This window comes from Amblyomma maculatum, chromosome 4 (genome assembly GCF_055883805.1).
Source record: "Amblyomma maculatum isolate TAMU_Amacu chromosome 4, ASM5588380v1, whole genome shotgun sequence".
In the NCBI taxonomy this organism is placed as follows: Eukaryota; Metazoa; Arthropoda; class Arachnida; order Ixodida; family Ixodidae; genus Amblyomma; species Amblyomma maculatum.
This window is the reverse complement of record NC_139347.1, coordinates 112,927,977-112,941,276: the sequence shown is the minus strand read 5'-3', so window position 1 is coordinate 112,941,276 and position 13,300 is coordinate 112,927,977. Positions and strand designations below refer to the sequence as shown.

General features: G+C 44.1%; 1 protein-coding gene across 6 annotated transcripts in view; it reads left to right on the top strand.

Moving 5' to 3' along the window:
• Positions 1 to 13,300, top strand: part of LOC146191967 (putative 4-coumarate--CoA ligase 3) — a 64,187-nt gene that overhangs the window by 14,571 nt on the left and 36,316 nt on the right. For 5 of the 6 annotated variants that reach the window (XM_084602352.1, XM_084602355.1, XM_084602351.1 and 2 more), the window contains 3 exons: positions 45 to 194; positions 4,951 to 5,152; positions 6,203 to 6,306. In XM_084602352.1, the coding sequence (XP_084458478.1) occupies positions 72 to 194; positions 4,951 to 5,152; positions 6,203 to 6,306 (429 nt within the window). In that variant the 5' untranslated portion in view covers positions 45 to 71. The remainder of the gene's footprint in view (positions 1 to 44; positions 195 to 4,950; positions 5,153 to 6,202; positions 6,307 to 13,300) is intronic. The other variant, XM_084602356.1, reaches the window with a different exon arrangement.

The window sequence follows — 13,300 nt, the reverse complement described above, 5'->3', positions numbered from 1 at the left end:
TTTTCTTGGGCAAAGGAACGGAGAATGTCACCCCTTCTTTCTAGGTATTCAATACTCCTCATTGTGTGAAGATGAAGGCCCGCATCGAAAATGGCGTCGTCCATTCGCCCTACCCGGCCATCGATATACCCATCTGCTCCATCTACGACCTCATGAGGGAGAAGCTTCTCCTCAATCCGCAAAGGATAGCGCTGGTAAGCAGGTTTCTTGTCCGCCCACGCGCGATCGGTCCGTCACTAGTGCGGATGCAGACGGTCTCGAAATTCCCCCTTCAATTTCCTTTCCAATTTTTGTATCTACTTCATTCGAGCTCTACGACAAGCAGTACATCACGTGAAGCGCGCGCTTCAATTAGGTTACTACGGTCTCCGCGTGGATCACTACTGCCTTTTGACGGGAACACCTCTGCACTGCTTCTCAGTTACCCAGGGAGGGCCGAACTTAGAATGTCCCATAATCAGAAAGCATCGATGAGCTCTTGCTCTGTGTGCTTAGACCACATTTGGAGCCCACATGAAGGCAGTAGACGTTCGAAAAAGAAACACTTTAATGCTGTACACTCTCTGAAGCCACAGTCTTATAGTGTGGCTGGGGAGCGCGCCGATTAGGTGAGATGAATAAATAAGCTAATAAAACCCTTACATGGAGGCAGCTGAAGACGCCAGACATCATCCTCACTTTACCAAAGAATAATCGCAATTTTTAAAATCCTATGCAGACAACCGTTTTTCGACTTCACCTCGTTTAAGGATGTAGTAGAAAGGCACGCATTTAACTCATCTATTTCAGCGGGAATAGCCTAAACTGGTTCATAGACTGAAAGATTACTTTTAATTAAAAAGGTTTTACCTGCAGTGTTGTGTGCGCCAGTGTGAAAACATTGGATAATAATTTCTGTTCGCAGGTAAACATTCACGCTGAAGAAGCGTGAATGAAATGCGCTTCTTCAAGCGCACTGCTTGAAGAAGCGTACGTTATGGATGGCAGATATGGGATGCTCACAACAGCTTATACCTGAAATCAAGAGCTCCCGACCTAATACTATAACCTTTAGTGTGGCATTACGCAGATATTAAAGACAAAAAAAATATTCCCAGGTTTTCAGTTAGAGTAAACAGAGTTCTAACTTATTTCAAGAGAGTGATCTCGAGCCATACGTCTTCGGTGGGTCATGTACTAAACTTCCATTTACCCAGCGCGGTGGTGGAGCGGCTAGGGCGTCCGACGCCGGTGCTCAAGGATGCGGGATCGAATCCAAGCTGCCTCTTCTCGATGGAAGCAAAAAGCAAGGCGCCCGTGTGCTGTTCGATCTCAGTGAAAGTTAAAGAACTCCAGGTGGTCGAAATTTTCAGAGCCCTCTACAATGCCGTCTCTCACTCCTTAGTGGCTGTCGGACTTGAAACATCGAAAACCAACCACTAAACTTTATTTGGAAGATTTTAAAAAGCAGTTACGAAAGGATTGGCAAACTTGTGTCTTACTGTGAATAAAATTCTTGCTTTGGAATATTTATTTAGTGTTCACAGCTGATTTGAAGGCATTCTTTTAACCTTTTCCCCTTTTTTTCCCGTCTCATCTGTGAAATCGTATATTTAATTATTCACAACAAGCCAATGCGTGTGAATTTTCGGGATAATACCAGAGGTTAACCTTGGTGCAACTCGTTTAAGTTCGACAAAATCTTTTGCTAGAGGCATGACATTTACAGCAATATAATAATTTGAAATGGTAGTGCACGCAGCAAAAACGTTTCAAATAAATGTTCAAATTTTGCCTTCCACGAATTCTGGATGAACATTCCGGAGATAACTTCGATGCTGAAGATCGACCGTTCTACGGTTTAGGTAGCAAGCCGCGTGGGGAGGGGACAAAGGAGCGCCTAAAGAGACTAAAGAAAAAATGAATTCGTGCTTCCATCGATAGAATGCCAATTCCTGATTACAAAAAAATCCACTCTAACTGAAAACAGCGCTGTTATAAAGTAGTAAAGAGGAAGAACAGGAATACAGGTATCACCGCCACAGCCGAAACGGCTCAGACTCGCTACTACAACTCACGTAACCTGCAAGGCATCCCGGAGGCTGTCAAATGCGAATTACGTTACCCGTTTGAATGTGGTAGTAGGTTTTGTCTCATATATGATAACATACATTTATCATACGTAAACGACCCCGAAAAGACAACGTAAACGTTGCAAGGCTAATAAAAAATATTCTTCGAGGCGCCACAGGCGCCCACTTCTGTTTCGGTTATTTCTGGCTCAAGTACTTCGTGCGTGCTCGGATAGTTTCGTTTTGGACCTGCGGCGCCTGATAACGAGCTCGGAGCAGCAATGCGCCTGGTTCGATCACTCTTTAGCATTCGGAGGCGCGAGCGCAATCCGCTGCCGCAGACACGCTCCTTCGTGCAGACTTCTGGGCCAACATATCAACGCCGTCACCGCTTCGATTTCGGGCTCCCGTTAACCCTAACCTGAACGCTTGACTGCCGCTACGTATGCTACGCAAAGCATACATATGCTAAGTGCCGAAGGAAGAACGCATTATCATTCAATTGTTCATTAAATCATGGCACATTTGTCCTACATACTGTGGCAACAAGAGCTTCAACGTGCTATTTGCAGGCATCGTAAACAAAAGGGGCATACTTGCCCTCATACCAAAGAGAGGGTCGATCTTATTCCAAATGTCATTGTGCCCCTACTGCATCCTGCTTATTGCGCTGGTCCCCGGGCGAAAAAAAGGAGTTAAAAAGCTAAAAACAAATTGTAGAAGAAAAAAAGAGACAGCCCCGGCGCGATCCAAACTCGCTACTTCTTTCTCCGTGCCGTTTCTCGCTAACCACTCGGCAGTGCCCAGACATAGGAAGCCGGAAAATATTTCGGCATATATCGCGGCCGCATTTATAATGGAACTTCGTGTTTCGAGACGTACAGGTTATTGCTGCCGGCTAGAAATTACAATTTCTTGACTGTCGGAGCATGCTGCCTACTCTCATGACTTGTAACTAATGTCTCCGATGGCTATGAGCACTATATTGTGCACTGGATTCATCTTGATATGTGGAATTTCACAACGCCGGCGAATTTAGGAGCGCCGGCTTTTCGGTCATGCTGTGCTACCGTGGACGTTATTTTCGCTGAACACGGAGCTGTAGCACAAAGCTTCAAGAACAAAAATGCGGCGAAACTTCTAAACTGACAAGCTCAGCATCGAGGACAATATTTTGCTCTTAACTAAATCTTATTTGTATGTAAACATTTCGGGAAGCGTTCTGATGACCGAGAGCTCGGTTCGTTTATACGCAGTGCAAAAAGGAGCGCAAAAGCTTGAGAAACACGCAAAGTATTATGCATTACCAGCGGTCTATCTTTTTTACTTTATATGCCCTTCGCTCGGTAAATTACTCTCTTCGTCGTTTTAGTTATTTTGGTTGGGGCCGTCACTTATTGTGAGCCGATGGTCGATTGCGAGTACGCTGTTGCCATGTTGGCCCCTGAGGGATGCTAACCGGTCGACACCGGGGGCCACGCCGTCTCAAATTCCTCAATTCCGCTCCCTGCGCTCAGCAATCACGGATTTTCCTCTTGCCTCGTAGTGTGCATCATTCTACCGTACTATGTAGTAGGAGAAAACAGTTTGAATTCGACCAGCGGGAACAAAATATCTTCAACTTCTTATCACAATATCTCAGCCGTAATTAAAATTTTTGCTGCCGCATATGAGGCGTCAGTGTCGCGAAATGCGGTTTATTAGATTTTGATAGCATATTTTGGTGTGTTTAGTGTCCATTTAAGTCGGGCGTTAGGTGTATTACGGGAGAGCGGTAGTGGCATACGATCAGCGTCTACAGCTGGGGTATCATCTTTTGCTGCAGTTGACTCTGCACTTCGCTTAACCAGTAATCATTTGCATGTGCTTCACTACCCAACAAATATTTATTACCACACAATCTTAAGATAGCTTAGTTTGTGCAACCCCGCTCGACAGGTATATTCAGTGTCATTTTTTGAGAAGGTCCAAACATTTACGACAAAGATGACTTAATTTGGTCGGCAAACAAGGGATGAAATTAGAAGGCAAATCGCAAAGCAAAAATACAGACCACGCTTGCACCTTCATCGATATCTTTCAGTATATGGCTCGGGCACTGTATTTCGCTAAAATAGTTAAGCGGCATTTTATTGAATTGCGTCTTCAGGATACGATAGCAGTAATGACTGAAGTCTGCTAAGCTTGTTTCTCCACCCCCCCCCCCCCCTTATTGTTGCTCGCCCCATTCGCTGACTCTAAGTAGTCTCAAACAGTTCACCTTTACCGACATACTTCGGCAGTGCTCCTCTCAGCTTGCTGTATTTTAAACTACGGCCGACATACGAGATGATCGTCCGGGCTCAATAACAATCCAATACGTGGAGCAGTCAATACATGTTCGCAGAGAACGAAGAGCAGTTTCAGTGCCGTGCTACAACGTAGCTTCCAAGTAGGGTAATGCCCGCGGTGCCTAGACGTCATAAGTCCGTCAGTCAGTTCCAGTACTGTCTTCACGAAAAGCTGGGACGTAATCAATGAGTCTGCTAATTGGTACGATTTATGAGAAATGACTGGTTTTCCTTTATCGGACTTCTAATGTCATCCCAACCATAGGCTACTTGTAGAGCTATGGTGGTATTTAGTTGTTCCTTTATATATTTCTATGAATGCATACCAAGGTTATTGGATCACGTAAAATGAAGGGTGGTTTATTATGACGCGTAATGTCATGCCCAAGGCTTCGCGCAGTTGCATCAGGCCTATAGTGAAAGCCCACTTCACAGGCTCTGAACTTTAAGCTGGATGCTCCGGAGCCGGCAGTGAGCGCCACGCGGAGCAGTGCGGGAGCAATGCTTTCCTACTTGGATTTGCTGAAGTGTATTCCAGGTAATGTAATATAATCATTCGGTGGTTGCAGGTGGATGATAAAATAAGTTTGACCCGCGGGGAGATGCTCAAACTATTGCTTCGGTACGCCGTTGGGTTTCGCCAGCACGGCGTCCTTCCTGGTGACCGAATCTGCGTACATCTGAAGAACAGCGCGGAAAACTTGATCGCCATGTACGGTTGCGTTCTAGCAGGTGCGACGATCGTACTCGCAAAATCATCGCTCACAGAAGGTAAGCCGCCGGTTTAAAAACAATCGATCTTTTCGCGCCATCACTGCCTGAAAGACGCGATGAGTAACAGTTGCAATAAAATTGAATTTTGTTAGGACGACGTTGGTCTAGTGGTAGCCGTGTGTACGAGAGTATTGGTTTACTACCTCGTGGTCTGCTTGTCCGCAAAGCAATTTATCTTGCTCTGCTTCCGTCATCGGTTTGCGAAACTGCTCTGGGTAACTTCTTAAATATACTTTTAAAATAAATACACTTTTGAGACATGGCAGAGAGAGCGTTCGTACATATTTGTGCTAAAAGCTCAGAAAACAACCTACCCACTACAGCAACACTCTATGGTCCATAGGTGCACCTATTCGAAAGAGACAAAATTTTTAAAAATATTTGATAATTTGGAATGTTCCTCAGTGTAATTTGTGTAGTGGCAAAAACGAAGCCATACAAAAGGCGTTAATCGAATAGCCAACTAAGGCGATCATGTTGCGAATTGTAAAAATTGTGGGAATTACTGTGCTCTTTTAGTTGAGTTTGACTTATTATTCACCAGTTTTGAGCGTTCGTGGGCCTAAGCATTAACGTATGAGAATCTAGGATTGTGGGACGCAATTTTTATACTGAGGCAACTGTGAGAAATTGTATTTTATATGCATATTCAAGGCAATGTTGATGAGCTTTCAATGAGTGGAAAAAATAGGCTTTTTCTCGTACGTTCGCCCCGAGTAGTTCAACTAATTTTAAAATTAAATATGCTGTGTATTAAAAACATTATCCCAAGATGTGAAATGCTAGAAAGAAACATTCGTTAACACGTTGGTATTTAGTAGGAAGTAGCTGAATATACAGTTCATTTCATTTTCTCATTCAATCCGGTCGCCCAGATTTTGCTTATGTTTTTTATGTGTCGTAGTCCATTTATTTGCTCATCGCTTTGGCACCATTGCATGTTTTTGGCGATGCTCCTCATTTGGCGCCGAAACATATGGCTATTAGGCAGCGGGCATTTCGTTTTCAACCACCTTCGTTTCAGCGCGGCGCACTCCTATTTTGCAGGGGAACTTCGCTATCAAGCGCAAGACAGCGACAGCATTCATATACTCACCGACGAAGAGCAAGCGGAAAAGGCAAGAAATGCTACCATCAGTTTGGGCCTTAAGGTAAGTGTACACGATACGGACTTACGATCGCCCCTTGAGAGAATAAAATGAAATAGCAGCGCCGATGCTAGCTGGTGTGAAGAAATATGAAAATTCCGCAATAACCACGGGAGATCAATGAACTCCCTATAAGGACTGTTTTGTGCAGAAAAAAAAAACAGGTTGATTGCAGTAACTGAGGTGCTGAATAGTATTTAAGAATGTTTTTCGTTTCGTGATCATTCTCTCCTTGTTTATCGTATTATGGGCGATCACAGCTTTAGATGAGGAATTGAGGATATTTTACTGAGCTTATTTAAGGATATAATAACATGACGCAGCTTGCTTCATAAAATTGCTATAAGATATTGGCATATTCTGGTAAATCATACTATTTTGTGGGAGTAAAGACAGGACTGCGGTTTAGACTTGAATCGATATATTAAATTGATCACAATTGTCCGGTTTTCAAAAATGATGGCGCTATGCTGTATGCTTTTGCTCCTACTAAAGACATATATGCAGTTTTAATAAGTCCTCTACGAAATGATATGTGAGCATGCCGGAGCCGATACCGGGCATAAAGCACCCATAAAGAAGTATGCAGGACTAGTAGAAGAACGCACAGGATATGCATGTAGGTCCTACTGTTCCTTAAAGCTCCTTTAACGCATATGTATCGCACGAAGAATATATATTTAGAGTTATCGGAGTTCTGAATATGTCCTGCGTACCATGATACAAGAGTTGGATGTGCTCCTAGATCAGGAGTTGTTTGTGCACGGGTGCAAAGGCAAATGTTGATATACGCATGTGGTGTCCCAGCTAAAGTGTACCAAGATTAAAAACAAAAAGCGTTGCTTCAAATTTGAATGAAGTAAACATTATTCAAAGTTCATTTTGCATCCTTCATCTCTGCATGTGCTCCAGTGAGCGTATGCTGTAAATGCAAAGAACAATCGCTGCACGGCTTCCGACCTTATGTCACACACGTTCATATCTGCAACTGATGACGAGTCTACAATGCGAAGTGCAGAGAATAAATTTGCCTTTTCACAGGAACATAACAAATATGTTCGGGCATAACTCAAAACACGTCGCCACCCGCACTATTATTCAATACAGCATAGCAACAGCGATGCGTATTTAAGGGTTTGCATATGCAAAAAGCATAATGGGAGGTGAAATACTTCAGGCTCTGCTCCGGCGGCAGCATGTGAAGCTAAATGTGAACTATGAAATGCGACGCCGTACGAGATATCTTTGCAGGAGAACGAAAAACGGGCTCTAACAGGACAAAAATAGCCAGAATGTAACATAATAAGATATTCTGAGATGTGCGTGCTAAAAACAGATACGTTTGAATGATGAATGATATTGGCTATATCCTAGCCTGGCTTGGCGAGGCCTGGATGGCCTGGTGATAAAAAAAAATGTTAAGTGTGTTTACATGTCAATGTTGAAAGACAACCGCACTGGAGAAAAGGATACTAAGCGCGAAAGAGTAAGTAGTGCTATAAAATGATGTATATAACCCGCAGCAACTGACGAAGTGAAGAGGGTCGTTATGGTGTGTCGCAATATCTCCGAGAGGTGATAACGCTTATCGTTTTCTTGCCACGAGTTTTACACAGGAGTATTTGCATATGATAGTGGAAAAGCGCATAAAGCAGTACCTCGTGGACAAGGTCTTTCCAGTCCCTCTGTACAGACAGATTTCCAAAATAAAGCTGCTTAAGATGTGTTGAAGATGGTGAGAAAGATGGGGGTTATGCCTGTAACCAAGACATTCTTCTTCCATCTTTACGCTGGTACCCTACCTGTTAAAACTTGGTTATATCAAAAAAGAATTTATGTACCATGAGGAAGGGAGGGGGGGACAAATTGTTTCCTGTGGATCAATTCGGAAACAACTGAACACATTTTCATAGATTGTAATAACTCAATTTTTTGGGACGTTTTACAGCGTACAATTAAGAAGAAACTTCCTCTTAAACTGCGAGTGCGAGGTATAAGGTTCCTACCCGTTCACGACCATGCTGTATCACACAATGCTACATTCTTGTCGGGGCTGCACTCTATGTGGCGCAGTGCTACAGATTATTAACGTTGTGACACTGGAGCGAGGTCTATATATAAATATTTTGTCGAGGGTGTTGCAAAACTCATACATGTATTGAAAGATACAGACTGTGGTGCTGAAACCGAGTTAGCGTTTGGGAAGCTACCACAAATGAAACGGCCTCATTTTTTTCACGGCCGGCAAACTGCTTGGCGAACTTTTAAATATACACGTGTTGTATATTTTGTAATTGTGTAAAAAAAAGGTCGCCGTTGTGAAGTGGTTAGTGTACTGGGCTGATGTGCTTTGGGATGCGTAAGAGCATGGTTTGATTCCTGGCGGGGCCCTTATGCGATGTCCTGATGGCAGAGGTTTACACCGCCACTCCGATACGCCTCGAGTGAAACCGCAGGTGTGGTCCACCGAACGAGTTCCTTTTGAGACGATCCAGGGCTAGTTGTCAGGCTACTGCCTGGTGCCGACGCACCCTTTTCAACCCGCTCAGAGAAACAGGCCAGTTGGTCCAGCTCATAAAGTATCCTTATGGCCACCTCCGCCCAGGACCGCAGATGTGGTAAGCCCGTCTCGCCAGTTGGCTCAAAACAGCGCAGCAAGCACGGAGGAAAACGCGGCTGAGAACGCTGCCGAAGCGCTTCTTGCCTGGGTAATGGTAAGCGGCTCAGGAGAGTCGGGAGCCATGGGGACTGAAGCGGCGTCGCATGGATATGCGGTGAGGTCACTCGCATTCGCTAGGCCAGTTCACGAGCAGCCAGAGGCCATTTGAAAAGAGTGTGAATCAATGGGCGCAGGTGCCTTGTCAGTAGGAGAGGTAGTACGCAAAATGTGCGGAAGGATCTCGCTGCGGATAGCCCCCTGTTGCAGAAGGGTCCAGAGCACGCGCAACTCGTAAGAGTGGGGATGCCCCCTCGAGGTTGGGTTAAGCATTCAAGATTTCGCCAGGCGTTAGTAGGAAAGCAGAATTTTTCTCATACGAGGTCTCAAGCCTTATTGTAAAGACAGAACCTCCCGACACAGGCCAAACTGCGCTGTGAAGCCAATTGCGTGGTTGGCGTTAACTGTAGTGTAGCTGGCATTGTTGCGAGTGAGTTGAGGACTTCCTGCTGGTCTATGATTAAGCCTAGTTACAATACGTACTAATCAATGACGCCTAAGACGAGGGTTGTAAAGGTGTTATTCCGCGCACAGAAGCGAGGGCCAAGATATGGATATAAAGCCGCTCCAGGGTGCAAGTGCGAGATCGCATAACTACCGGAATGTGCTCTGGCACAACTTCCCTGTGCTCTGGGCATAAACGGAAGGTTTCAGCAGATGTCAGTGACAACCTTGGCATTGAAGAGGGATGAGGCCAGGACACCGAAGCGTGCGGATGCTGCTACGACCCAGGAAGAACTTGAAAGCTCTCAATAAAGAGCTTAGCCCGCTAGCTGTAACAAGGTGTTTCGTTCTTCCTTGACACGGATGTGGCGCGAGGCATCCGCGTGGCGTTTCCCTCTGAAAGCAGAACAAGAGCATCGTAAGAACCGCAATAATAATAACCATATTTTGAACACACTGAAGTGGGAGTAAAGTGTGCATGTGGAGTGACAACGTTCCTATTTTTTTCCCCTAATTTCGAAAAAAAGGAACTGCACGGCTGAAATATTCAGTAGACCATGTACAATATATCCCGAAACGAAACAAATTCGAAATATCATATAATCAGGCAGTTTTAGCTCTCGTGAAATCATTCTCCCACCCTCCTTTCGTTTTTGAACTGATATATGAATCAGGATGTAGGGGCAATGGTTCCATCGCAACATTGGGTTGTACATGACGCCGTATCTGGACGGATCAGCATTATTTATCGCACCTGATGATTCTTCCGCTAAAAGTGACATCGAGTAGTGCGCGCGCGCTTTTGGTTGCCCTTGGTAAAAAAGCGGCAGCCGTGTCCGCTGGTGTCCTTTAGCATCCATACACAAAGTAGTCTGCTCTCCTAATACATGTGCACTGAGCTACTCCTACGCCAGCTTTGTTTAACTGAAGACGCTGAGCAGGTTATGAAGGTGACCACTTACTGGACGGAAAGTTTACAAATACCTAGCAAAGAAGACAGTGGAAGTGCATGTTTCTCGGACGTCGTGAAGTTTGCGCCCTGAAAATCGCTATCAATGAAAGGATTCTCTTTCTTCAACAGGGGATTTTAATGTCAAATTATGCTCTAGTTTCAAAGTACGCGTCAATTTAACCACTTTATTGAAAACTGAGATCTCCAAGTGCGATAAGGCGAAAACCTTTCCGGGGTTTTTTGCACTCATTTACCGTTTCTACGCTCATTTTTTTCCTTTTTATCTTTTTTTTCATTTTTACTCTTTCTACTTTTTCTCTGATGCTTTCTCTTTTACTCTATTTCCCATTCTTTCTTTGGAATGGTTTCGATACTATAACGCAATGGCAAGGCCTGATGTCTAAGTTTGGCAATGTTCTTGCGCCTTTTTGACAGAATTTTGATGCATTTTTCAAACTTTTGACGCATTGTTTTGAGATGGGCACCCTGTATCGGTGTCCTTGGCTTTTTTTGGTGCCAGATTTATTTTTTCAGTCTAAATAAAAAAAAAGAACTCGGCACATATATTCCTTTGCTCATATATTTCGGTCTATATAAATAACGAATCGCTCCTCATCAAAAAAATTTTGCAGCAATCAATCTTTAACTCTCTCCACATATATTCGTGTACACATAAATCAATTCCTTTCTCGGCAATCAAAATGTGGCATCCTCTGCGGGATCACGAATCCTGTCCACACTCAAGAGCCTATAAAGGCTTTAGTCTTGAAATCGCCGCTTTCTCACAATTTGTTCCCTCCCAACCCAACCCTCTCCGAACTTATATTTGGCTTATAAGCTTGAGAGAGCCCTTTATTATAGTCTTTATGGTAAAGAACATTTCCCCACAGCCGTCCTTCTCTCATCCCATTCTTCCCTACCTCAACAACATAGTGTATAACAAGATGGCCTCGGGCCTACGATGTTATCAAGGTAGACATTGGATCATTCAATTTTACCTCAGCGGCCTTATGGTTATTTGCAAGGAATTTATTAGTTTATCAGTTAGTTTGAAGGGATCTTCGCTACTTTAGCAATACAGGCGAGGTTTCTTTGGTTAGTCTTCGTACTACGTTCCTCCTACCTAGTAGCGAAAAGTAGCAGTGACCGCTAAGTACTGACATTCCTTTTTCGATATTAAAAACGATACCACAAATCTACTGGAAAGTAGTACAAATGGTAAGCTTGTTTCTTTATCGTTTTGAAAGCAGTGCGAATTGCGGTACAATACGAACGAATAGACCTCTTCCCGCCAAGTACTTCCCACTGTTTTAAATATAAATTCTCTGTGAATAGACGGCCAAGATGAAAATACTTTTCCGACTCCTATCCCGCACCAGGAATTTCTATTACTGAACTTATGGCGAATATTTCACAGTGAATTGATAAACTTTACTCGAGAAAACTGGGTTAGGGGTAGTGGGTTAGGAAAGAGCAGTATAGTCCGCAGTCCTCTGTCCAGCAGTCCGTCGGCCCCAGCAGCGGCTCTGGCCCGCTGCACCAGCATGAGCTGATGCTGTTTGTCCGAGTCGGCTAGAAGGTATTCCTACTGCTCAGGACTAGGCTATCTATTTTAGGCATTATGGGGCTTGCCCTACATTCCCATGTTGTGTGGTATAGAGTAGCAGTGTCTCCGCACCAGACGCATTCGCTTTTGTATTGTGTTGACCATATCATGTGGTGCAGGGTTCTCTGTGGATAGCAGCTTGGATATTTTTTCTCAGTTGATGTCAGCACATGATCCTTAAATGCGTCTTTTATTTCACTGCTAATTCCCACGTATAGATTTTTTTTATACCGCTTTATTTCGATACCATTAAGTTCTCGAGGTCTAGTCATTTGACCTGTGCCTGCTTCCGCTAACGTTCGAGCTGTGTAAAAAAATTCGGCGGCGCCTGCAGAATCTTTCGTGAGAAGAAGCAAGTACGGAACATCGTAACTAATGCCGCAGCCAGTCAATCTATATCTAATGCTGCCATTATCGCGAGTTATTTATTGCATGTCACTGTATCCAGCAACTCTCATTCGTGTGCATGTGAGGCCCAGCAAAGTGCTCTTCCATTCCCCTTTTAATATGCTTTAAATGTGAGAGACATTCTGACTGCTGCACTCGGCCGATTGGCGAAATTGGCTGAGCCCCCTAGAAACACATTTTCTGCATTTGGAAACATGAATTGACGCATTCTTCTAAACATTTCCACCCAAATAGAAATTACTCTCGACTTACCCCTAGAGTGAGGTACAAACCTTCTTAAGTCTCGAACAGCAGTAGAGTTCTGAACGCTTTTAAAGATACTGCATTGAATGCCTGAGTTAGCTAACACTAATCGTTTTGCTGCACTCACCTGAAAAAATATCCAGTTACATCACAGCCACCGCACCCTAGTCTCGCTGTACCGAACATCAACTCCAGTTGAATAATCACGGCACTGTTTTCACTGCGTTCACTATTTTTTTCTTTATCAGGGGGATGGGCGTTTAGGCTTTAGCGCTGCGCCGCGTGCCTCTTTGTTGGTCGATGTGTTCACTAGTAAGGTGCTGTCACTTGTGTATTATCACCTGAAAAAGTTAATATTGAGCAAAAATTCAGGACATCTCTTTAATGAGCCTAGATTCAATAATAAGTGTTATCTCCAGTTGAGTTTACTCCGTTCCACTTCTACATCGAGGGAAGTCAAATATTACACAAGACAGTCTGGCATCACTCAAGCTGCACACACTAAAACAGTTACCTTGGATATGTTGAAGCCATTTGGAATTAGTGGAATGATGTGTCAGGGACCGGGTGGCTGATGTGATCAAGCTCGACTGCTCAATCAGCAAATGGGGGAGGGGGGGAGAAGTAG